The following is a 26,720-nucleotide window of genomic DNA, read 5'->3' as shown; positions in this document are numbered from 1 at the left end:
AGATGTATCCACTCGATATACAAACAAATGCTAATAGCATTCAATTGCTTTGTGAACAAAGCATTGTCCTTTGTCTTCAGCCATGTGGTGACAGCCATTTTTATCCCTGGAAATTTTAAAGCACATCGCCCAGGGATTCTTTAATCAAAAAAATTGATCTTCAGAACTGTAAATTATTGCGAATTCTTACAGTCCGCCTTTGGATACTTCCAGCTTGCTTGTAGTATCCTCTTGAAGAAATGAGCAATAATTTCTGACCCCCCACAAACAACCATCCCCTGTATTTACCTAATAGCTATCTGCCACTGATCCCCGTCCCGTCTATTCCCCTTAAATTCAAGAAAAAAAACCATGGTACGGTAGGCATCTTACAGATACTTCAGTTTTCAATAAGGGGTCTCATACCCCTACACGTGTGTAAAATTATACAGTGTAAACCAAATTTACAATCACCTTTTTACATCATAAGTTATTACAAAATGTTGCAATCTTAGTTACACAATGTAATCAAAACGATCCCAAGCACGGAGAGGGCCCTACGCCTCTGCTCAACTTGGGGCTGTAACACAAAATACAAAAAAAAAATTAAACATTTGAAACAACATGCTTAAATAAACCCCGATCATCACGTGCCGATGATGGGTCGCGAAATTCGAGTGGGCATTGCTCCTCCCACCCGGGCAGTAAAAGTACCTTCCACCTCCCTTTGATCGTCTTAAACTTTAAAACAGGCAGAGTGGATTTTCCGACCAGCCTGCTCCGCCAGCCCCGAACCGTTCCCTTGTCCCTTTGTGGAGGCGGGGTACCCCTCACGTTTAAAATTACCTTGGCACAGACCGAGACCGGGGAGTATGGGATCTCATGACTCCCAGTCCCTCCCCCTCCCGTCTTCCCTCAACTGGCTGCAGAAAATGATGGGTGCCTGTGTGGCGGCTCTCCCTGGCCCCACACTGATCCGGCCACCCACTCATCCTTCCCAGCCACACTTATCCTCTCTGCCCGTGGGCCCCCGGGTGAGTTCCTCCCTCCCCCGACCGCACCCACGCGACTCTTGGGTCTCCCCCTCCTCTATACAATCATTCCCGGGCCATCACCACCCACCCCCGGGGAATGCGTCCCTATCACAAGTCGCCCGCACTTCCCCATCGTGACTCCGCGACAGCGAGGTCTCCCGCAAGTGAACTTCGGTCAGGATAGTGCTGGGTTGGGGGCCGTGCCCCACCCAGCTGGGGCCCATCTCCTCCCCGTAGGAGGAGTCATAGAGTAATACAGCACGGATAGAGGCCCTTCGGCCCATCGTGTCCGCGCCGGCCATCAAGCCCTGTCTAATCTAATCCCATATTCCAGCATTTGGCCCGTAGCCTTGTATGCTATGGCATTTCAAGTGCACATCCAAATGCTTCTTAAATGTTGTGAGGGTTTCTGCCTCCACAACCCTTTCAGGCAGTGAGGTCCAGACTCCAACCACCCTCTGGGTGAAAAAGTTCTTTCTCAAATCCCCTCTAAACCTCCCGCCCTTTACCTTGAATCTATGCCCCCTAGTTATTGACCCCTCTACTAAGGGAAAAAGCTCCTCAGCATCCATCCTATCTATGCCCCTCATAATTTTGTACACCTCAATCATGTCCCCCCTCAGCCTCCTCAGCTCCAAGGAAAACAAACCCAATCTGCCCAGTCTCTCTTCATAGCTGAAGCGCTCCAGCCCTGGTAACATCCTGGTGAACCTCCTCTGCACCCTCTCTAACGCGATCACATCCTTCCTGTAGTGTGGCGACCAGAACTGCACACAGTATTCCAGCTGTGGCCTAACCAGTGTTTTATACAGCTCCATCATAACCTCCTTGCTCTTATATTCAATGCCTCGGCTAATGAAGGCAAGTATCCCATATGCCTTTTTTACCACCTTATCCACCTGTTCCGCCGCCTTCAGGGATCTGTGTACTTGCACACCCAGATCCCTCTGACCCTCCGTCTTGCCTAGGGTCTTTCCATTCATTGTGTATTCCTTTGCCTTGTTAGTCCCCCCAAAGTGCATCACCTCGCACTTTTCCGGGTTAAATTCCATCCGGACCCTGACTGGTTTTTCCCAAAGTTCGCTGCGGGGTCTCCTGGATTCGTCCAGTGGCGAGGTGATCCCCAACATTCCGTATCCGTATCTTCATTCGATGCCCAGCTCGGGCTGGGCGAACATGGCTGCTTCATTTTCCAATCTCCTGCAAAAACTTAAAAGGACGTGCAGCCAGGTCTCACTGACCTGCTGCCTTAGGTGGAGACATGGTCGGGTCCCTTGACCTCGGACCAAAATACAAACATTCGGCACACATGTAAACTTAAACTCTTTAAACTTAAACTTAAAACTAGTTATATCAACAAAACTTAAAATGCACCTTAAAGCAAGCTATTTCACACCAAAGCTATAATACAAATGCCGCCCGTCTCCGGACGGCCAGTCTAATCTCTGGCACTGTCGCAGATTGCTGCTGGCTGCAGCGAAGCTGGACTGCCTCCTGTCTCTGGTCCCCCGCAGCTTATGGCTGTTGAGTGGGGGCCTCTGTTCTCTGGCTTCTCCCTGGCTCAGGAGACCACCCTACTCCACTGTAAAGTGGGTGACCATGCTTTCTTAGGCTGGGGCACCCGCTGAGACCTTCTGAGGGGTGTCTCTATGGGGGAAACTTTGGCTGGTGGACCCTGAGCTTGGGTCACAGCCCCAGCTGGCTGGGAACCTTCTCCACCATGTCCAAATAGCCCGCACTGTATAATGTACCTGGCAGCCTGCCGGTGCAAATCTCTCTCTGGGTTTGTCTGCTCTTCCCTGCCCACTCCTGTGCTGGGGGCAGGTATACTCTCACCACCCGCTGCTGGTGGCTGGAAATTTTCCTCCCCATGTCTCCTGCAAGAGGGATTGCTATCCCTGCCCCCGCAGGGTCCCACATCATGGGGGGGACCACTCTAGAAGCAGGCTGGGAAGCTGGTCCCTTTAAACAGGCCACAGTGCCTGTCTTTACAGGCAGTGAACTTGAACTTGCATGGACAGCAAACTCATGTTCCCTCACCCAGGTGGCTTTAAATGGGGAATTTTGGACCTGCCTTTCGTCTGGGGCCAAAACTATCCCCTGTGTGCCTCCCTTGTCCCGGATTTCTGCTACTGGACCTGCTCTACAGGGGTCCCAGAACTCTCCTTTCCTGTTCCCTGGCTTAAACAGCTTACTCTGAATATGAATGGCTCCTCCCCCCACACAAGCCACAGTGCTTGCCTGTGAACTCGAACTTGCTGTGGGCTGAGGATTCCTATTCTCAGGCTCACTCCTCACGGGCGGACCGTACCTCCGTTGTTGGAGGGGGTACACTGATCCTGGTCCCTGCCTGCCTAGCGGGACCTGCTGGTGATCTCCTACCACCCCATTGTCCACCCCTCCTTGCTGCCAGAGCTCCTCAAGACTCGGAGCTGTGGGCTGCGGTCTTGGGGTCTCTAATTCCCAATCCAGCACTGTTCTGGGTGCTGCCTGTGGGATGGTTCTACTTGGGCTGCCAGTAAAATCCGGCTGACCTGCCTTCGGGCTGATCATGCAAATCATTCCCTTTGATGCCTTTAAAGCCATGTTAAGGCTTTCTATCTCTGCCCTACAGGGGCCATGATCTGCTTCACCAAACCTGGCATTCTCTTCCCGCAGTCTCATCTCATTTTCCCTGGCCTCAGTGATTTGGTACTTTTGGAATTCTATCTCGTTTCTCACATGGCTCCCACTCTCGCTAGCTTCTTGGGTGAGGTGTGCATTCTCCTTGTAGCCTCATCTCTCTGTCCCTCGCCTCTGACTTCCTGCACAAGGCGCTCTATAAATGCCTGGCATTTCGTGACCTCTAGTGTGAGGCGTGCATTCTCTTCCCGCACCCTCATACCACTAGCTCTGGCCTCATACACCTCTCTGAGGCGTTCTCCTCCGCCTGGCATTTTCCAAGCTGGGACTCCCGATTCTTGGCCTCTTTAAACTCCTCCTGCTCTCCCATCTCACCCTTCCTAGCCCAGCCACCTATACCCCGATAGGTCAGCTTACACACTGCCACTACCTTCCGCAGGGCTGCCCACAGACTGAAAGCAAGAAAGACAATAACTGATGCTTTCTCTAGATCCAGACCACTTATCATATCAAAAACGTCCTGCCGTGGTTGCCATTGTAAGGGTTGGGGCTTCTTTAAACTGGTTTAAAGTAATTTTCCTGGTCTTGCAGCCTTTGCCTGCACTCAGACCAATTTACAAATAAAACCAATTTTAAAACAGCGGTTCCGAATTGCTACCCCACCTTCCAGTTCTGACTGCAGGGCTTATAATTATTGATATTAAAACAGACACGTAGTTTGGATGAGAGAAAAAAATCAAGTTTTATTAACTAAAAGAAACTATAATCAAAATATCAAACTATCCCACACGAACACAGTAAAATTGTAAAACTATATAACGGGGTTGCAGACGGCGAAAACGAGGGATACAATGGCTACAATGTTATTTAAACAATCTTAGCAATTCCCTTAAATCACCACCCCAAACTCCTGCTAGGTTGCCTTGTTGAGGAGTCAGAAACTCTGCTCACCTGTGGTCCAGTGAAGTAAAGAGAGAGTGATAGCTTCTCAGCCGCTATCTTTATACCTGGTGCGGCCCCTGCCGTTCTGCCTTGCAAGGGCTGTGTGCAAAATTCCCCACCCAAAAGGGTCCAATACACAAGCGAAAGCTGTGATTGGCTAACTCAAAGTGGTTAGACTGGGTTAATGTGTCTTCCGGAGCTCCCTGGGCTGAAACAAAAGAATGCAACAGCCCTATTGTCCAGTGCTGGGTGATTTAAAACCCATTCAAATGTTAAACGTTTCCCATTCAAGATACAAGAGTCTCTTCTGCAGTTTAGATGTATCCACTCGATATACAAACAAATGCTAATAGCATTCAATTGCTTTGTAAACAAAGCATTGTCCTTTGTCTTCGGCCATGTGGTGACAGCCATTTTTATCCCTGGAAATTTAAAAGCACAACGCCCAGGGATTCTTTAATCAAAAAAATTGATCTTCAGAACTGTAAATTATTGCGAATTCTTACAGTGGGACTGTACGAGTATCTGAGGGGGGAGTGGGACTGTAGGAGTATCTGGGGGGGGGGGGAGTGCGACTGTAGGAGTATCTAAGGGTGGACTGGGACTGTACAATTATCTGAGGACGGGAGTGGGACTGTAGGGAGTATCTGAGGGGGGAATTTTGGGACTTTACGCGTATCTCGGGGTTGTGGGACTAGGATAATCTGAGGGGGGAGTGGGACTGTAGGCGTATCTGAGGGGGGGAGTGGGACTGTAGGATTATCTGAGGGGGGAGTGGGACTGTAGGATTATCTGAGGGGGGAGTGGGACTGTAGGCGTATCTGAGGGGGGAGTGGGACTGTCGGATGATCTGAGGTGGGAGTGGGACTGTCGGAGAATCTGAGGTGGGAGTGGGACTGTCGGAGAATCTGAGGGGGGCAGTTGGACTGTAGGAGTATCTGATGGGGGAGTGGGACTATAGGCGTATCTGAGGGGGGAGTGGGACTGTAGGAGTATCTGAGGGGGGAGTGGGACTGTAGGAGTATCTGAGGGGGGAGTGGGACTGTAGGAGTATCTGAGGGGGGAGTGCGACTGTAGGAGTATCTGAGGGGAGGAGTGGGACTGTAGGAGTATCTGAGGGGGGAGTTTGACTGTAGGTGTATCTGAGGGGGGGGAGTGGGACTGTAGGAGTATCTGAGGGTGGGGTCGGACTCTAGGAGTATCTGGGGGGAAGTGGGACTGTAGTTGTATCAGAGGGGGGTGCTGTGGGAGTATCTGAGGGGGGGAGTTGGACTGTAGGGTTATCTGAGGGGGGGAGTTGGACCGTCGGTGTATCTGAGGGGGGTTGTGGGACTGTAGAAGTATCTGGGGGAGTGGGACAGTAGGTGTATCTGAGGGGGGAGTGGGACTGTACAATTATCTGAGGGATGGAGTGGGACTGTAGGAGTATCTGAGCGGGGGAGTGGGACTGTAGGAGTATCTGAGCGGGGAGTGGGACTGTAGGAGTATCTGAGGGGCGAGTGGGACTGTCGGAGTATCTGAGCGGGGGAGTGGGACTGTAGGAGTATCTGAGCGGGGAGTGGGACTGTAGGAGTATCTGAGGGGCGAGTGGGACTGTCGGAGTATCTGAGCGGGGGAGTGGGACTGTAGGAGTATCTGAGGGGAGAGTGGGACTGTAGGAGTATCTGAGGGGGGAGTGGGAATGTAGGCGTATCTGAGGCGAGGAGTGGGACTGTCGGAGAATCTGAGGGGGGGACTTGGACTGTAGGGTTATCTGAGGGGGGGATTAGGACTGTAGGAGTAGCTGCGGGGGAGTGGGACTGTATGAGTATCTGAGGGAGGGAGTGGGACTGTAGGAGTATCTGGGGGGGAGTGGGACTGTAGGAGTATCTGAGGCGAGTGGGACTGTCGGAGAATCTGAGGGGGGGAGTTGGACTGTAGGGTTATCTGAGGGGGGGATTAGGACTGTAGGAGTATCTGCGGGGGAGTGGGACTGTAGGAGTATCTGAGGGGGGAGTGGGACTGTAGGAGTATCTAAGCGGGGAGTGGGACTGTAGGAGTATCTGAGGAGGGGAGTGGGACTGTAGGAGTATCTGAGGGGGGAGTGGGACTGTAGGAGTATCTGAGGGGGGAATTTTGGGACTTTACGAGTATCTCGGGGTTGTGGGACTGTAGGATAATCTGAGGGGGGAGTGGGACTGTAGGAGTATCTGAGGGAGGGACTGGGACTGTAGGAGTATCTGAGGGGGTAGAGGGACTGTAGGAGTACCTGAGGACGGGAGTGGGACTGTAGGAGTATCTGGGGGGGAGTGGGACTGTAGGAGTATCTGAGGGGGGAGTGGGACTGTAGGAGTATCAGGGGGAGTGGGACTGTAGGAGTATCTGAGGGAGGGAGTGGGACTGTAGGAGTAACTGAGGTGGGTAGTGGGTCTGTAGGTGTATCTGAAGGGGGAGTGGGACTGTAGGAGTATCTGAGACGGGGAGTGAGTCTAGGAGTATTTGTCGGGAGCAGTGGGACTGTAGGAGTATCTAAGGGTGGAGTGGGACTGTAGGAGTATCTGAGGGGGGAGTGGGACTGTAGGAGTATCTGAGGAGGGGAGTGGGACTGTAGGAGTATCTGTGGGGGGAGTGGGACTGTAGGAGTATCTGAGGGGGGAATTTTGGGACTTTACGAGTATCTCGGGGTTGTGGGACTGTAGGATAATCTGAGGGGGGAGTGGGACTGTAGGAGTATCTGACGGGGGAGTGGGACTGTAGGCGTATCTGAGGGGGGGAGTGGGATTGTAGGAGTATCTGACGGGGGAGTGGGACTGTAGGTGTATCTGAGGGAGGGACTGGGACTGTAGGAGTATCTGAGGGGGTAGAGGGACTGTAGGAGTACCTGAGGACGGGAGTGGGACTGTAGGAGTATCTGAGGGTGGGAGTGGGACTGTAGGAGTATCGGGGGGGGAGAGGGACTGTAGGAGTATCTGAGGGAGGGAATGGGACTGTAGGAGTAACTGATGGGGGAGTGGGACTGTAGGAGTATCTGAGGGGGGAGTGGGACTGTAGGAGTAACTGAGGTGGGTAGTGGGTCTGTAGGTGTATCTGAAGGGGGAGTGGGACTGTAGGAGTATCTGAGGGGGGGAGTGGGACTGTAGGAGTAACTGAGGTGGGTAGTGGATCTGTAGGTGTATCTGAAGGAGGTAGTGCGACTGTAGGAGTATCTGAGGGGGGAGTGGGACTGTAGGAGTATCTGAGGCCGGGAGTGGGACTGTAGGAGTGTCTGAGGGGGGAGTGGGACTGTAGGAGTCATTGAGTTATACAGCACAGAAAGAGGCCCTTCGGCCCATCGTGTCTGCGCCGACCATCAATCCCTGTCCAGTCTAATCCCATTTTCCAGCATTTGGTCCATAGCCTTGTATGCAATGGCATTTCAAGTGCTCATCCAAATGCTTCTTGAATGTTGTGAGGGGTCCTGCCTCTACCACCCTTTCAGGCAGTGAGTTCCAGACTCCAACCACCCTCTGGGTGAAAAAGTTCCTCCTCCAATCCCCTCTAAACCAACTGCCCCTTACCTTGAATCTATGCCCCCTTGTTATTGACCCCCCTACTAAGGGGAAAAGTTCCGCTTTATCTACCCTATCTATGCCCCTCATCATTTTGTACACCTCAATCAGGTCCCCCCTCAGCCTTCTTTGCTCCAAGGAAAACAACCCCAGCCTGTTTAGTCTTTCTTCATAGCTGAGGCGCTCCATCCCAGGTAACATCCTGGTGAATCTTCTCTGCACCCTCTCCAAAGCAATCACATCCTTCCTATAGTGAGGCGACCAGAACTGCACACAGTACTCCAGCTGTGGCCTTATCAGCGTTTTGTACAGCTCCATCATAACCTCCCTGCTCTTATATTCTATGCCTCGGCTAATGAAGGCAAGTATCCCATATGCCTTTTTAACCACCTTATCTACCTGATCCGCTGCCTTCAGGGATCTATGTACATGTACACCAAGGTCCCTCTGACCCTCTGTGCTTCCTAGGGCCCTACCACTCATTGTGTATTCCCTTGCCTTATTTGTCCGTCCAAAATGCATCACCTCGCACTTTTCAGGGTTAAATTCCATTTGCCACTTTTCCGCCCATCTGACCAACCCGTTTATATCGTCCTGTAGCCTGAGGCTTTCCTCCTCGCAATTTACCACCCCACCAATTTTCGTGGCATCTGCAAACTTACTGATCATACCTTTTACATTCTCATCCAAATCATTTATGTCGATCACAAACAGCAAGGGACCCAGCACCGATCCCTGAGGTACCCCACTGGACACAGGCTTCCAGTCACAAAAGCAACCTTCGACCATCATCCTCTGCCTCCTGCCACTCAGCCAGTTTAGGATCCAACGTGCCAAGGCACCCTGGATCCCATGGGCTCTTACCTTCTTGACCAGTCTCCTATGCGGGACTTTGTCAAAAGCCTTACTGAAGTCCATGTATGCCACATCCACAGCATTTCCCTCATCCACACACCTTGTCACCCCCTCGAAAAATTCAATCAGATTGGTCAGACATGATTTACCCTTGACAAAGCTATGCTGACTATCCCCGATTAATCCTTGCCTCTCCAAGTGGAGACTAATTTTGTCCCTCAGAATTTTTTCCAATAATTTCCCTACCACAGATGTTAGGCTCACTGGCCTGTAATTCCCTGCTACCCTTCTTGAATAATGGTACTACGTTAGCTGTTCTCCAGTCCTCTGGTACATCCCCTGTGGCCAGAGAGGTTCTGAAAATTTGTGTCAGAGCCCCTGCAATCTCCTCCTTTGCCTCACACAGCAGCCTGGGATACATCTCGTCCGGGCCTGGGGATTTTTCCACTTTTTGGCCTGCTAAAACCGCTAGTACCCCCTCCCTCTCGGTGCTAATATGTTCAAGTATATCACAGTCCCCTTGCCCGATTTCTATGTCTACATCAGTCTTCCTCCATAGTGAACACAGATGCAAAAAATTCATTTAAAACCCCGCCTACATCATCTGGCTCTACACACAGATTGCCACTTTGGTCCCTAATGGGCCCTACCCTTTCCCTGGTTATCCTCTTGCCCTTAATATACTTATAAAACATCTTAGGATTTTCCTTTATTTTGCTCGCCAGTGTTATGTCATGGCCCCCCCTCGCTCTCCTAATTTCTTTTTTAAGTATGCCCCTGCACTTTTTATACTCCTCTAGGGCTTCCTCCGTCTTTCGTCTTTTGTAACTGCCAAAAGCCCCCCTTTTTTTCCCTAATGCATTTTTGTATATCCCTTGTCATCCAAGGTTCTCTTTGCTTGTTGGTACCACCCTTGACCTTTACGGGAACATGTTGGCGTTGTACTCTCTCTATTTCCCTTCTGAAAGTCTCCCACTGCTTTGATGTGGATTTTCCTATAAGTAGCTGCTCCCAGTCCACTTTGGCCAGATCCTGCCTTATCATATTAAAATCGGCCTTCCCCCAATTTAGAACCCTTATTTCCGGGCCGTCTTTGTCTTTTTCCATGACCACCTTAAATCTCACCGAATTATGGTCACTGTCGCCAAAATGCTCTCCTACTGACACTTCCACCACTTACCCGGCTACATTCCCTAGAATTAGGTCCAGTACCGCCCCCTCTCTTGTAGGACTTTCTACACGCTGGCTCAAAAAGCTCTCCTGGATGCACTTTAAGAATTCTGCACCCTCTAAGCCTTTCACACTCTGACTATCCCAATTTATATTGGGGAAGTTGAAATCCCCCACTATTATTACCCTATTATTTTCGCACCTCTGAGATTTGCCTACATAACTGTTCCTCTATCTCCCCTGACTGTTTGGGGGCCTATAGTACACTCCCAGCAAATTGCTTGCCCCCTTTTTGTTTTTAAGTTCTACCCATATGGCCTCATTAGAGGAACCCGCTAATATATCATCCCTCCTTACAGCAGTAATTGACTCCTTAATTAATATTGCAACACCCCCTCCCCTTTTACACCCCCCTCTGTCTCGCCTGAAGATTCTATACCCTGGAATATTGAGCTGCCAGTCCTGACCCTCCCTCAACCATGTCTCCGTGATAGCAACAATATCGTACTCCCATGTGTTCAACAACAACTTCAGTTCATCCACCTTATTTGCAAGACTCCTTGCATTAAAATAAATGCCTTCCAGCCTTGCCATATTCCCTTTTGCCTTCACATATTTGCTCTGCCTTCCCAGCTGACTTGTTTTTTCCTCTGTATTTGGCTGTAATTCACCCCCTACTATAGCTCCACTCTGTATCCCATCCCCCTGCCAAGTTAGTTTAAACCCCCCCCAACTGTGCTAGCAAACCTCCCCGCAAGGATATTGGTCCCCCTCTGGTTCAGGTGTAAACCGTCCGACTTGTACAAGTCCCACCTTTCCCAGAAGCAGACCCAGTGATCCAGGAAACTAAAGCCCTCCCTCCTGCACCAACTCTTTAGCCACGCATTCATCTGTTCTATCTTCCTATTCCTATACTCACTGGCACGTGGCACCGGGAGTAATCCAGAGATTACAACCTTTGAGGTCCTGCTCTTTAATCTTCTACCTAGCTCCCTAAATTCTTGCTGCAGGACCTCATCCCTCTTTTTACCTATGTTGTTGGTACCAATGTGGACCACGACCTCTGGCTGTTCGCCCTCCCCCTCCAGCCGCTCAGTGACATCCTTGACCCTGGCACCAGGGAGGCAACAAACCATCCTGGATTCACGTCTACGGCCACAGAAACGCCTATCTGTTCCCCTTACTATAGAATCCCCTACCACTATTGCTCTCCCACTCTTTTTCCTCCCTTCCTGGGCAGCAGGAGCACCCCCAGTGCCAGGAAGTTGGCTGCTGCTGCCTTCCTCTGGTAAGTCATCCCCCCCAACAGTATCCAAAGCGGTATACCTGGTTGAAAGGGGGATGGCCACAGGGGTCTCCTGCACTACCTGCCTGCTTCTATTGTTCCGCCTGGTGGTCACCCATTTCCCTTCTGCCTGTGCAGCCCTACCCTGCGGTGTGACCAACTCACTGTACGAGTAATTCGCGACCCTCTCAGCATCGTGAATGCTCCACAACCCATCCACCCGCAGTTCCAGCGCCGCAAGACGGCCCGTTAGTAGCTGCAGCTGGATGCATTTCTGGCATACGTGTTGGTCAGGGACACTGGCAGCGTCCCTGAATTCCCACATAGAGCAAGAGGAGCACATCATGGGGCGGGGCTCTCCTGGCATGACCTACCCCTTTAATCAATTTTAATTAACTTAGTTCAATACCACCAGTAAAGTAAGCCTTACCTGGTCTCTGGAGCCCTTTGTAGGCCCGCTCTGCCGCTGAAGCACCCGCCGAAGCTCTGAGGCCTTGCCTCACCTAACTCCCTGACTCACCCAACTCTCAGCACTCCAACTCTCAGCAACCGGTTAAGACTCCCTGACTCACCCAACTCTCAGCACTCTGTTCAAAATCGCACTTCAAAGCCTGTTTTTATAAGCCCTGAAACAAAGACTTGCTGAGCTGAGCCCAGCTACAGGAGAACCAGGTTAACCAGATTACTCCAGTTTCCCTTGTTAACTGCCTTCAGCTGCTCTGAGTTGTAGGACTTGTTAATCCCTTTTTAACCCTGCTTAAAGCTGGGAAATTTAGATTTTAAACAGTAAACAGTAAATATGGAACAAACAAAAGTTTGATTTCAGCAACCAGTTAAGACTCCCTGACTCACCCAACTCGGGGGAGTGGGACTGTAGGAGTATCTGAGGGAGGGAGTGCGACTGTAGGAGTAACTGATGGGGGAGTGGGACTGTCGGAGTATCTGAAGGGGGGAGTGGGACTGTAGGAGTATCTGAGGAGGGGAGTCGGACTCTAGGAGTATCTGAGGGGGGAGTGGGACTGTAGGAGTATCTGAGGGAGGGAGTGGGACTGTAGGAGTATCTGAGGGAGGGAGTGCGACTGTAGGAGTAACTGATGGGGGAGTGGGACTGTCGGAGTATCTGAAGGGGGGAGTGGGACTGTAGGAGTATCTGAGGAGGGGAGTCGGACTCTAGGAGTATCTGAGGGGGGAGTGGGACTGTAGGAGTATCTGAGGGAGGGAGTGGGACTGTAGGAGTATCTGAGCGGGGGGAACATAAGAACATAAAAGGAAATCTAAAAAGGTGACTCAACCGTGGATAACAGGGGAAATTAGAGACAGCATAAAATCCAAAGATAGGGCGTATAAAATAGCCAAAAAAAGCGCCAGAGCGGAAGATTGGGAACAGTTTAAGATAGAGCAAAGGAGGGCAAAGGGCATGATCAAGAGGGGCAAAATAGCTTACGAAAACAAGCTGGCGGAAAATATAAAAACTAACTCCAAAAGCTTTTATAAATATATCAAAAGGAAAAGACTGGTGAAAACCAAAGTTGGTCCATTGCAGTCAGATACGGGGGAATATATAATGGGAAATAAGGAAATGGCAGATCAACTAAATGCATACTTTGGGTCAGTCTTTACGAAGGAAGACACAAAAAACCTCCCTGGGATATCGGGAAAAATAGGGACATTGGCAAAGGAGGAGCTGACGCAAATCAATATCTCTAAGGATATGGTGTTAAGGAAGCTAAAGGGATTGAAGGTGGACAAATCCCCAGGGCCTGATAACATGCATCCTAGGGTACTGAAGGAGGTGGCCCTAGAGATAGCGGATGCACTAAGGATGATTTTTCAGAATTCATTAGACTCGGGAACAGTGCCGATGGATTGGAGGGTAGCTAACGTTACCCCACTATTCAAAAAGGGGGGTAGGGAAAAAGCAGGTAATTACAGACCTGTAAGCCTTACATCAGTTGTGGGCAAAATGCTGGAGTCCATCATTAAGGATGAAATAGCGGAGCACTTAGCAAATGGGGACAGGATAGGACAGAGTCAACATGGATTTACAAAGGGTAAATCGTGCTTGACTAATCTATTGGAATTTTTTGAGGGAGTAACTGGTAGAATAGATGGGGGAGAGCCAGTAGATGTGGTGTACCTGGACTTCCAAAAGGCCTTCGATAAGGTCCCACATAAAAGATTAGCATGGAAAATTGAGGCTCATGGGATAAAGGGGAAAGTTTTGGCGTGGATAGGGAACTGGCTGTCAGATAGAAAACAGAGAGTTGGAATAAACGGCTCATTTTCTGAATGGCAGGCAGTAACAAGTGGGGTACCACAGGGATCTGTCCTGGGCCCCCAGCTGTTCACAATTTACATTAATGACCTGGATCAGGGAGTCGGATGCAGCATTTCCAAATTTGCAGACGACACTAAACTAGGAGGTGGGGTGGGCTCAGAGGAAGAGACCAGGAAGCTCCAGAGCGATTTGGACAGACTGGGCGATTGGGCGGATAAATGGCAGATGCACTATAATGTGGACAAGTGCGAAGTTATCCACCTTGGGTGCAGGAACGGGAGGGCAAATTATTATTTAAATGGCAATAGATTGGGAGAGGGGGAAGTACAGAGAGACCTGGGTGTTCTTGTACACCAGTCACTGAAGGCGAGCATGCAGGTGCAACAGGCGGTCAAGAAGGCAAACGGTATGCTGGCCTTCATAGCAAAAGGGTTAGAATACAGGAACAGGGATACCTTGCTGCAGCTGTACAGGGCACTGGTGAGACCACACCTCGAGTACTGTGTACAGTTTTGGTCGCCTCATCTGAGGAAGGATGTTCTTGCCATGGAGGGGGTGCAGCGGCGATTCACCAGGCTGATACCAGGAATGGCGGGAATGACCTATGAGGAGAGACTATGTAGTTTAGGGATGTACACACTGGAGTTTAGAAGATTGAGAGGGGACCTCATAGAAGTGTATAAAATTCTGACAGGTCTAGACAGACTGGATGCAGAAGGAATGTTTCCCTTGGCGGGTGAGAACAGAACTAGAGGACATAATTTAAGGATAAGGGCTAAACCATTTAGGACAGAGATGAGGGGGAATTTCTTCACTCAGAGAGTGGTGAACCTGTGGAACTCATTGCCACAGAGGGCAGTGTACGCCAGCTCATTAAATATATTTAAGAGGGAATTAGATATATTTCTACGGGCAAAAGGGGTTAAGGGTTACGGAGAGAAGGCGGGGACGGGATACTGAATTAAAGGATCAGCCATGATCTCATTAAATGGCGGAGCAGGCACGAAGGGCCGAATGGCCTACTCCTGCTCCTATCTTCTATGTATCTATGTATCTATGTATAAGAAATAGGAGCATGAGTAGGCGAATCGGCCCCTCGAGCTTGCTCCACCATCCAATAAGATCATGGCTGATCTGATCCTAACCTCAAATCTTCTATCACTCTCCATCCCACCCGAACCCATGTGATCTCCCGGGAGAGGCGAAAAACCAGTTAAAAAACCCAATGGCCAATTTGGGAGAAAAAATCTGGGAAATTCCTCTCCGACCCATCTAGGCGATCGAAACTCGTCCAGGAGATCACTCTGTCCCTATATTTTCTACAGTACTTACCTTCTGTAAAGGCGATCTCCACCCCAGCCAGGAACAGGAATAAAACCATCTCCTGAAATCTAACACAGAATTAGAACACAAGAAGTAGGAGCAGAACCAGGCTACACGGCCCCTGGGCCCACTCCACTACCCACAGGGCCATGACCATTCCGAACCTAGACTCATGTCCAATTTCCTGTCCCCTCCCCGTAACCCTTAATTCCCTTTACTTCTAGGAAACTATCTATTTCTGTTTTAAATTTATTTGATGATGTAGCTTCCACAGCTTTCTGGGGCAGCAAATTCCACAAACCTACCACCCTCTGAGTGAAGAAGTTTCTCCTCATCTCAGTTTTGAAAGAGCAGCCCCTTATTTTAAGATTATGCCCCCTAGTTCTAGTTTCACCCATCATTGGGAACATCCTCACCGCATCCACCCGAACAAGCCCCTTCACAATCTTATATGTTTCAATAAGATCGCCTCTCATTCTTCTGGACTCCAATGAGTAGAGTCCCAATCTACTCAATCTCTCCTCATATGACCACCCCCTCATTCCCCGGGATTAACCGAGTGAACCTTCTTTGGACTGACACGAGAGTAAGTATGTCTTTTCTTAAGTATGGACACCAAAACTGTATGCAGTATTCCAGGTGCGGTCTCACCAACACCTTGTACAACTGCAGCAATACCTCCCTGTTTTTATATTCTATCCCCCTAGCAATAAAAGCCAACATTCCATTGGCCTTCTTGATCACCTGCTGCACCTGCATACTAACTTTTTGAGTTTCGTGCACCAGGACCCCCAGATCCCTTTGTACTACAGTACTTTCCAGTTTCTTGCCATTAAGATAATAACTTGCTCTACGATTTTTCCTGCCAAAGTGCATAACCTCACACTTTCCAGTATTGTATTCCATCTGCCAAATCTCTGCCCACTTACTTAGCCTGTCTATGTCCCTTTGCAGGTTTTTAATGTCCTCCTCACTCACTACTTTCCCTCCCATCTTTGCATCATCTGCAAACTTTGATATGTTACACTCGGTCCCCTCCTCCAAATCATTAATATAGATTGTAAAGAGTTGGGGACCCAGCACTGACCCCTGCGGAATACCACTAGTTACTGATTGCCAGTCTGAGAATGAACCATTTATCCCAACTCTTTGCTTTCTGTTAGAGAGCCAATCCTCCACCCACGCCAGAATATTACCCCCAATCCTGTGATTTTTTATCTTGAGCAATAATCTTTTGTGTGGCACCTTGTCAAATGCCTTTTGGAAGTCTAAATACACTACGTCCACTGGTTCTCCTTTATCCACCCTGTATGTTACTTCCTCAAAGAACTCAAGCAAATTTGTCAAACATGACTTCCCCTTCATGAAACCATGCTGAGTTTGTCCTATTAAATTATGTTTATCCAAATGTCCCGTTACTGTCTCCTTAATAATGGACTCTAACATTTTACCAACCACAGATGTTAGGCTAACAGGTCTATAGTTTCCAGCCTTCTGCCTACTACCCTTTTTAAATAAGGGTGTTACATTAGCAGTTTTCCAATCTGCCGGGACCTTTGCTGAGTCCAGGGAGTTTTGGAAAATTATTACCAATGCATCCACAATCCCTACCGCCACTTCCCTCAAGACCCTAGGATGTAAGCCATCAGGTCTAGGGGATTTATCCGCCTTGAGTCCCATTATTTTACCAAGTACCACTTCCTTAGTGATTTTAATCGTATTTAGCTCCTCCCCCCCGAGAGCCCCCTGTTTGTCCAGTGTTGGGATATTCTTAGTGTCCTCTACCGTAAAGACTGATACAAAATAATTGTTCAGTGTTTTTGCCATCTCCATGTTTCCCACCATTAATTTCCCGGTCTCATCCTCTAAGGGACCAACATTTATTTTAGCCATCCTGTTTCTTTTTATATAACTATAGAAACTTTTGCTATCTGTTTTTATATTTTTTGCGAATTTACTTTCATAATCTATCTTCCCTGTCTTAATCAATCTTTTAGTTATTTTTTGCTGTCTTTTAAAGACTTCCCAATCTTCTATCCTCCCACTAGATTTGGCTACCTTATATGCCCTTGTTTTTAGTCGGATACTATCCTTAATTACTTTACCTAGCCACGGATGGCTGTCTTTTCTTTTACACCTTTTTTTCCTCAGTGGAATATATTTTTTTTGGAAGTTGTAAAATAACTCCTTAAATGTACACCACTGATCATGTACCGTCTTATCCTTTAATCTATTTTCCCAGTCCATTCTAATCAATTCCGCTCTCATACCTTCATAGACTCCTTTATTCAAGCTCAGCATGCTTGTTTGAGATCCAACCTTCTCACCCTCTAATTGAATATGGAATTCAACCATGTTATGGTCACTCATTCAAAGGGGATCCTTTACTAGGACATTTTTAATTAATCCTGTCGCATTACACAGGACCAAATCTAAGGTTGCTTGCCCCCTGGTCGGTTCAGTTACATACTGCTCAAGAAACCCACCCCTAATACACTCAATGAACTCATCCTCAAGGCTGCTCTTCCCAATTTGATTTGTCCAGTTAATATGATAGTTAAAATCCCCCATAATTATAGCTGTTCCCTTATTACAAGCCTCAACTATTTCCTGATTAATACTCCGTCCAACAGAGTTGCAACTGTTCGGAGGCCTATAGACTACGCCCACTAGTGTTTTTTTCCCCTTATTATTCCTTATCTCCACCCAAACTGTTTCACTATCCTGCTCCTTTGACCCAATATCATTTCTCTGTATTACAGTGATTCTTTCCTTTATTAACATAGCCACCCCACCTCCCCTTCCTTCCTGCCTGTCCTTCCTGATTGTTAAATACCCTGGTATGTTTAATTCCCAGTCATGGTCATCCTGCAGCCATGTTTCGGTAATGGCCACAAGATCATACCCATATGTAGTTATTTGTGCCATTAACTCATTCATTTTGTTACGAATGCTATGTGCATTCAGATAAAGAACTTTCAAATATGTTTTGTGACACTTAGTTCCTGTTTTTTCCCCTTTTACTACTTTACCTTTTACTCCATACCTTCTGTCCCTTCCTGACACGTTCTGTTTTTTAATTCCCCCACTGCTACTCCGTTGTCATTTCTATTATTTGCTCTCTAGAAACCTCCCCCCCACTAATTAGTTTAAAGCCCTCTCTACAGCACTAGTTATATGATTCGCCAGGACTCTAGTCCCAGCACTGGCCAAGTGGAGTCCGTCCCAACGGAACAGCTCCCTCCTGTCCCAGTACTGGTGCCAGTGTCCCAAGAAGCAAAACCCATTTCTCCCACACCAGTCTTTGAGCCACACATTTCACAGAAATCACAGAAACCCCACAGTGCAGATAGAGGCCATTTCGGCCCATCGAGCCTGCACCGACACATATCCCACCCGATCCCCGTAACCCCTACACCAACACATATCCCACCCTATCCTCATAACCCCACGTATTTAATCCCCCTAACACTAAGGGTCAATTTATCATAGCCAATCAACCTAACCCGCACATTTTTGGACTGTGGGAGGAAACCGGAGCACCTGGAGTAAACCCACGCAAACATGGGGAGAATGTGCAAACTCCACACAGACAGTCACCCGAGGCCGGATTCGAACCCGGGTCCCTGGCGCTGTGAGGCAACAGTGCTAACCACTATGCCACCGTGCTCTTTAATTTTATTTATCCTAGCCAAATTCACTCGTGGCTCAGGTAATAACCCAGAGATTATTACCCTTGAGGTTCTGTTTTTTAATTTGACCCCTAGCTGCTCATACTCCTTTAACAATTGGTAAAATGTTAGAGTCCTTGACTCTAGGAGTATCTGAGGGGGGGAGTCGTACTGTAGGAGTATCTGAGGGGGGGAGTGGGACTGTAGGAGTATCTGAGCGGGGGAGTGGGACTGTAGGAGTATCTGAGGGGGGGAGTCGGACTCTAGGAGTATCTGAGGGGGGAGTGGGACTGTAGGAGTATCTGAGGGGGGGAGTGGGACTGCAGGAGTATCTGAGGGATGGAGTGGGACTGTAGGAGTATCTGAGGGGGGACGTGGGACTGTAGGAGTATTTGAGGGGGGAGTGGGACTGTAGGAGTATCTGAGGGGGGAGTGGGACTGTAGGAGTATTTGAGGGGGGAGTGGGACTGTAGGAGTATCTGAGGGGGTATTGGGACTGTAGGAGTATCTGAGGGGGGAGTGGGACTGTAGGAGTATCTGAGGGGGGAGTGGGACTGTAGGAGTATCTGAGGGGCGAGTGGGACTGTAGGAGTATCTGAGGGGGGAGTGGGACTGTAGAAGTATCTGAGGGGGGAGTGGGACTGTAGGCGTATCTGAGGGGGGAGTGGGACTGTAGGCATATCTGAGGGGGAGTGGGACTGTAGGAGTATCTGAGGGGGAGTGGGACTGTAGGAGTATCTGAGGGGGGAGTGGGACTGTAGGAGTATCTGAGGGGGGAGTGGGACTGTAGGAGTATCTGAGGGGGAGTGGGACTGTAGGAGTATCTGAGGGGGGGTAGTGGGACTGTCGGGTGGTGAATCTTTGGCATTCTCTACCGCAGAGAGCTGTGGCGGCTCAGTCCTTGAGTTTATTCAAGACACAAATCGCTAGATTTTTGGACACTTAAGGAAATCGAGGCATATGGTGATCGGGCAGGAAAGTGGAGTTGAGGTAGAAGGTCAGCCATGATCTTATTGAATGGCGGAGCAGGCTCGAGGGTCCGTAAGGCCTACTCATGCTCCTAATTCTTATGTTCTTAAAATACGGAAGATTCTCCTGCAGATGGTTTCAGTCATTGAACTGTTTGACAGGTTTGGAAAGAAGAGGTAGCAGGGGTTTGACAGTGAGGACCGTGACAGATAAGATCTGTTAATAGCGACACATACTGGCCCACGATTGCCCACAGTGGAGATGATATAATGCCATGATGTGTTTGTGTGCTGGGAGCTGTGCTTTGTTCCCTGTTCAGACGTGTTTCTCTGTGTGATTGACAGGGAGTGAGCCTTACTGCTCAGCGAGCTGCCATTGTCGTGGGCGTAGAGCTGCCGGTCTATGATATCACCAAAAAACACATCATCTTGTCTGGCTTGATGGGAGACACTGTCTACACACACTTCCTGTAAGTTTCCACACCAACAACTGCTTACATTCATACAGCACCATTAACGTAGAAAAACATCCCAAGGCACTTCACAGGGGTGTAACGGCCAGAAGGGGAGACTTGGCCCAGAAATTGGTGTCGGGGGCTTCCCGCGGCTGCAAGCCCCCGACCTACACTTACATAGTGTGCCGACAGTTGAAGCCTGGCCCTGCGTGGATTTCCTGTCAGTGGCCCGGTTCAGCTCCCGGCGCGCTGTGCTTGCGTGATCCAGCGGCGTAGTTAGTTCGATGAGCCGGCTGGGATCACGTGAGCACTGGGCAACCAATCGGAGGTTGCAAAAGTTCATTCATGAGTTTGATAGTAAGAACTGTCAAACTCATGAAAACTCCGGGCGCCCAAAACAGTACTTAAACTTCAAATAAAAGTTTTTAAAAATCCCACTAATTAAATGAACTATTAATAACTGTAAAAAAAACGAATTTAAACAATTATTCAAATTTTTGAAAAAAATAATTTTTTTTAAAATCGGGTCTAAAAATACACTTACCTTACTGTAGTCTTTAAAAATAATAAACCTGTGGAAAAAAAAAATCTAACTTTAATTAATAGACCACTTACCTTTTAAAACTAAGTACTTACGTCTGCTTTTTTTCTCGCGTAAAAACTGGAGGCCTTATCACACGGGCAACCCTGTAAAAAAAAAAAAAAAAGGAATTTCAGCGGCACGTGCAGACTCCTGCGCGCACGCGTTCCACCTCTGAACCCCTTGGTTCAGAGGAAAGGAAATGCCGGTTTTCCGCGCATGCGCTGTGCATGCTGAAAACCGGCACTTCCATCGGGCCCACGCGTGAGTACACGGTGCTTATTCACGCATTGGGACCCGAATTACTGGGCCATGGAGTTAGGATACAAGCAACAGAATGGAAAATAACTGGCTATCATCCAATTAATAGCTATTTTTCAAGTAATAAAAGTTTAAATGATTACAGTAACTCCTGATTTGAAGTTGCTTAATTTAAATTGAAATTACTCAAAAAATGCCTTCCTTTGGAAATGTGTTCCTTAAACAAATCTCTGAATTCAAATGTCTTGGTGAATTTGAATTTCCATCCCAAAAAACGGCCTGCCAGTGAGTCATAGTCATGGAGTCCTCCCCCACTGTGCAGCTGAGCCACCCATGGTGCCATGGACTTGGCTCTGGCTGCACTCCCCAGAGGAACCATCGCCCTCACCAGTACTGAGAACAGAATACTGGTTGGCGAGTGCGATGCACTCCGGGGCCTCCTGCACTTCTTGCCTGGTCCTCCTCTTCTGTCTGGCGGTCACCGATTCCCCCTCTGCCTGCACACTCTTAAGCTGCGGGGTGACCACCTCCAGAAACATGCCATCCACGTAACTCCCAGCCTCGCGGATGCAGCGCAGTGACTCCAGCCGCCGCTCAAGCTCCGAAACACGGATTCGACTGGTGACACTTCCTGCACATGTGGTTGTCCAGGCTACACGAAGCATCCAGGACTTCCCACATGGCACAGGATGTGCACTCCACGGGACTGAGCTGCCCTGCCTTGCCTCTATTTAATAAACTAAGAACTAACTTAGCAGGAATAAACTTAAAACTTTAAAAAAAAACTCACCAGCTACTCATCAATCAGCTCCTTCCCTTGTGCCGACGTCACTTTTTCTACTCTGACGTCACTCTTTCGGATTTTGCCTGTGTTGAGTTGCTGCCTCTCTCGCTCTGCTTCCACTCAGATCGGCTGCCTCCTCTTCCTCGTGCTCTTTAAAACCCGCTGCTCCTGCTCCACTCGCCCTCTTTATAGCCCCGCTGCTCTCGCTCCTCTCGCCCTCTTTGTAGCCCCGCTGCTCTCGCTCCTCTCGCCCCCTTTATAGCCCCACTGCTCTCGCTCCTCTCGCCCTCTTTATAACCCCACTGCTCTCGCTCCTCTCGCCCTCTTTATAGCCCCACTGCTCTCGCTCCTCTCGCCCTCTTTATAGCCCCGCTGCTCTCGCTCCTCTCGCCCCCTTTATAGCCCCGCTGCTCTCGCTCCTCTCGCCCTCTTTATAGCCCCGCTGCTCTCGCTCCTCTCGCCCTCTTTATAGCCCCGCTGCTCCCGCTCCTCTCGCCCTCTTTAAAACCCGCTGCTCCTGCTCCACTCGCCCTCTTTATAGCCCCGCTGCTCTCGCTCCTCTCGCACTCTTTATAACCCCGCTGCTCTCGCTCCTCTCGCACTCTTTATAACCCCGCTGCTCTCGCTCCTCTCGCACTCTTTATAACCCCGCTGCTCTCGCTCCTCTCGCCCTCTTTATAGCCCCGCTGCTCTCGCTCCTCTCGCCCTCTTTATAGCCCCGCTCCTCTCGCCCTCTTTAAAACCCGCTGCTCCTGCTCCACTCGCCCTCTTTATAGCCCCGCTGCTCTCGCTCCTCTCGCACTCTTTATAACCCCGCTGCTCTCGCTCCTCTCGCCCTCTTTATAGCCCCGCTGCTCTCGCTCCACTTGCCCTCTTTATAGCCCCGCTGCTCTCGCTCCACTTGCCCTCTTTATAGCCCCGCTGCTCTCGCTCCACTTGCCCTCTTTATAGCCCCGCTGCCCTCGCTCCTCTCGCCCTCTTTATAGCCCCGCTGCTCTCGCTCCTCTCGCCCTCTTTATAGCCCCGCTGCTCTCGCTCCTCTCGCCCTCTTTATAGCCCCGCTGCTCTCGCTCCTCTCGCCCTCTTTATAGCCCCGCTGCTCTCGCTCCTCTCGCCCTCTTTATAGCCCCGCTGCTCTCGCTCCTCTCGCCCTCTTTGTAGCCCCGCTGCTCTCGCTCCTCTCGCCCTCTTTGTAGCCTCGCTCCTCTCGCCCTCTTTATTGCCCCACTGCTCTCGCTCCTCTCGCGCTCTTTATAGCCCCGCTGCTCTCGCGCTCTTTATTGCCCCGCTGCTCCTGCTCCTCTCGCTGACACCTGCTTAATTTGTTTTCAACCTGATTCAAGCAGACCAGAAGTCTTAACGTTCCAGGGATAGCCAACTGAGTCTTTCTGGATAATGTCAATGGTTCCAAATGCTTTGCTAGATTCAATCGTGTTTCTGTATCTTGGATTAGGTGTTTCAGAAACTGCACTGTAATCAAGTCCAGTTGCGCAGGGAGGCAAACATTTCCCAGAAAGTGATAAAACTCCCGACCTTCATCTCGTAAGTCCAAAGACATCTTTAATGCTGATGAACTGTCCTTTTTATAAGCTGCACCCAAGCAGAACGTGAGCTTTACTCAGAGACTACTCCAGTGGGGCAAAGGCTAAGCAGGTAATTGCCATTGAGGTTGCTGCTGCTTGGTAGGGAGAAAAGCCAGGCACTAGGGACGGGATTCAAATCCCCCTGATAGTTCCATCATGTTATTAACCTGTAACCTCCAGAAACAACTAACTGGCGTGGCTCAGTGCCGCTTTCCTTGAGTGGCTGCGACACAAGCATGGCATTACAAGGCAGAGGCTACCAACAGTAGGCAGCTGTGGGCTCTCAAAGTGCCCGAGGAATCCATTGCTACCAGCTTTCGGCACTGAGTACATCCCACCAGATGTATGAATGGCCAGGTTACTCTGACTGTCAGGGATTCTACACAGGCACCTCCAGCCCATTGAAGCCAGGAAACTGAGAGTGCAGACATGAGGTTTTGAGTCCATTGTCAGTGTTACTAAAGAAGGTATAACATCCAGATTACGGACCGTTACAGATTCAGGAAGGACATAGATCCATTCTCCGGTTCAGTGGCGTCAGTTACTCCCATAAGCGGTTTGTGTCTCTTACCGTTCTGGGAGTTCCCCAATATCTACTTGTACAATAGTGTAACCCAGGGATATAGCAGTAGTACACCCTTGTGACCTGAATCAGATATTCATATCTTCCGCACATGCACTCAGTGCAGCTTATCTCCATGTAATAATATAAATTAATGAACGCACCACACTTCCCTACATCAGTCAGTTGTCTTAATTAATTTCAACAAGATGGGTTCTAACAGTCTTCCAACATTTCTAACCTCAGTCTCAGCTTTCCTTTTACATTAAATCGGACTGTCTGTCAGTGTCTCGGCTTCTGTAATTTGTCTCCCTCTGTTGATCCCCGTCCCCCTGCTCGCAGACAGGCAGGGTTCTAAGATCTTCCAGCACAATGGATGTGAGGGAAATTATCGATTATTGACACAAGCTAAGCTAACTTGCTTTAGTGTATTTACCACCTTCCATTTCAGTGCCATTTTTAATTTGTGAAAATAAGACATTGGAGAGGGACATGGATTAGACACAGAATCCAGCTCCCTCTACACTGTCCCATCAAACACTCCCAGGGCAGGTACAGCAATGTTAGATACAGAGTAAAGCTCCCTCTATACTGTCCCATTAAACACTCCCAGGGCAGGTACAGCAATGTTAGATACAGAGTAAAACTCCCTCTACACTGTCCCATCAAACACTCCCAGGGCAGGTACAGCAATGTTAGATACAGAGTAAAGCTCCCTCTATACTGTCCCATCAAACACTCCCAGGGCAGGTACAGCATGGGTTAGATACAGAGTAAAGCTCCCTCTATACTGTCCCATCAAACACTCCCAGGGCAGGTACAGCACGGGTTAGATACAGAGTAAAGCTCCCACAACACTGTCCCATCAAACACTCCCAGGGCAGGTACAGCAATGTTAGATACAGAGTAAAGCTCCCTTTACACTGCTCCATCCCAACAAACGATCCTGGGGCAGTGAGGAATACCATCCGTGGGATTGTGCTCCAGCTGTAATCAAAACCTCAGTAGAACACACCTACTTTGAGTGTTGATCCTTCGCCACCCCAACCATCCTGAGTTAGTGTTGAATAAAGACCAGGCAATAGGAATTTTGATAAACTGCCCAAACATATTTCAGGTAGGCTCCTTGCAGCAGTAAGGGAGTATGACTCTGATGCTCGGAGGTTGAAGAAATGTGTGCTCCAGTTATCTCTAGTACCTGGAATAGATTGTAATGTTGGAGGTTGTTGTTGATGCAGCTCGAGCTTTACCTGTGGCTTGGCTGGAGCCTTGGCCTCCAATCCTGTCGATGTGGTGAGGACTCGCACGATGAACCAGAAAGTGCTGTTGGGGAGCCACGTCATTTACAAGGGGACACTGGATGGTCTTCTGCAAGTAAGTCTGAAGTGGGAGAGTGTCACTAATGGGAGCCTAACATGGTACATTAGCTGCTGAACAATTGCTAGATACAACCACGAGAATTTATGCAGATAAGTGGGGAACACTGGGAAGACCCAGCCTGTCGTGAACGAGGAAGATCAGTTAACATCAATCAGAGCGGTGAATATCAGCCGGGAATATCGGCCAGTGTTAGTGGAAAAGTATTCCTGCTGGTGATCTCGGTCACTGGCTCCTGCTGGCGACCTCTGTCACTGGCTCCTGCTGGCGACCTCTGTCACTGGCTCCTGCTGGCGATCACTGTCACTGGCTCCTGCTGGCGATCTCTGTCACTGGCTCCTGCTGGCGATCTCTGTCACTGGCTCCTGCTGGCGATCTCTGTCACTGGCTCCTGCTGGCGATCTCTGTCACTGGCTCCTGCTGGCGATCTCTGTCACTGGCTCCTGCTGGCGATCTCTGTCACTGGCTCCTGCTGGCGATCTCTGTCACTGGCTCCTGCTGGCGATCTCTGTCACTGGCTCCTGCTGGCGATCTCTGTCACTGGCTCCTGCTGGCGATCTCTGTCACTGGCTCCTGCTGGCGATCTCTGTCACTGGCTCCTGCTGGCGATCTCTGTCACTGGCTCCTGCTGGCGATCTCTGTCACTGGCTCCTGCTGGCAATCTCTGTCACTGACTCGAGCTGGCTTGGTTGAGCGGCTTGGTGCCAGATGTGTCTGGGCTCTCACTAACAGCCATTTGGGTGAAGTACTGAAGGGCACTCGCTGGCCCTGGATTACATAGGCTATACGGCACAGAAACAGACCATTCAGCCCAGCCAGCCCATGCCGGCGTTTATGCTCTACTCGAGCCTCCTCCTGTCTTTTCTCATCCAACTCTATCAGCATAACCCTCTATTCCCTGCTCCCTCATGATTGTCCTGCCTCCCCTTAAATGCATCTATACTATTTGCCTCAACCGTTCCCTGTGGTAGCAAGTTCCACATCCTCACCACTCTCTGGGAAAAGAAGTTTTTGTCTGAATTCCCTATTTGATTTCTTGGTAACTGTGGTGTATGTGCCTTTAAGAGCAATTGTGGTGTATGTGCCTTTAAGAGCCCCAGGTGTGCGTAATGCCGGTAATTGCCACTTGGGCTATATAAGCCTGTGTATTGTGCATATCCTTTAGAACCCCCCCCAGACTTGCTTAGTAAATACCTATGAACCAACTCCTGTCTTCAGTGTCTTTATCTACACACGGACACTACAGTAACTACCTTATATTGATGGCCTCTAATTTTTCTGTTCCTCACAAGTGGAACCCCTCCCTCTCTGATCAGGATCTGTAGCCTGACCCATCAGCACCTGCCGAGTGAGGGAAGGGTGCTGCTTTAAATAGGAGGTTGGTTTCTGTGTCAGCTGTGGCTCAGTGGGTAGCACCCTCACCTCTGAATCAGGAGGAGGTTTGTTCTCGTCCCCGAGACTTGA

General features: G+C 49.4%; 1 protein-coding gene across 1 annotated transcript in view; it reads left to right on the top strand.

Moving 5' to 3' along the window:
* The window catches only part of slc25a14 (solute carrier family 25 member 14), a 163,097-nt gene that overhangs the window by 121,253 nt on the left and 15,124 nt on the right, over window positions 1-26,720 (top strand). Inside the window, 2 exon segments of the mRNA XM_085994069.1 lie at window positions 20,000-20,124; window positions 25,118-25,253. Of these exon segments, the coding sequence (XP_085850195.1) occupies window positions 20,000-20,124; window positions 25,118-25,253 (261 nt within the window).

This window comes from Somniosus microcephalus, chromosome 1 (genome assembly GCF_052327205.1).
Source record: "Somniosus microcephalus isolate GS21.2 chromosome 1, FLI_Smic_1.0, whole genome shotgun sequence".
NCBI classification, from domain to species: domain Eukaryota; kingdom Metazoa; phylum Chordata; class Chondrichthyes; order Squaliformes; family Somniosidae; genus Somniosus; species Somniosus microcephalus.
The sequence above is the reverse complement of the archived record's forward strand: the minus strand, read 5'-3'. Positions and strand labels throughout refer to the sequence as shown.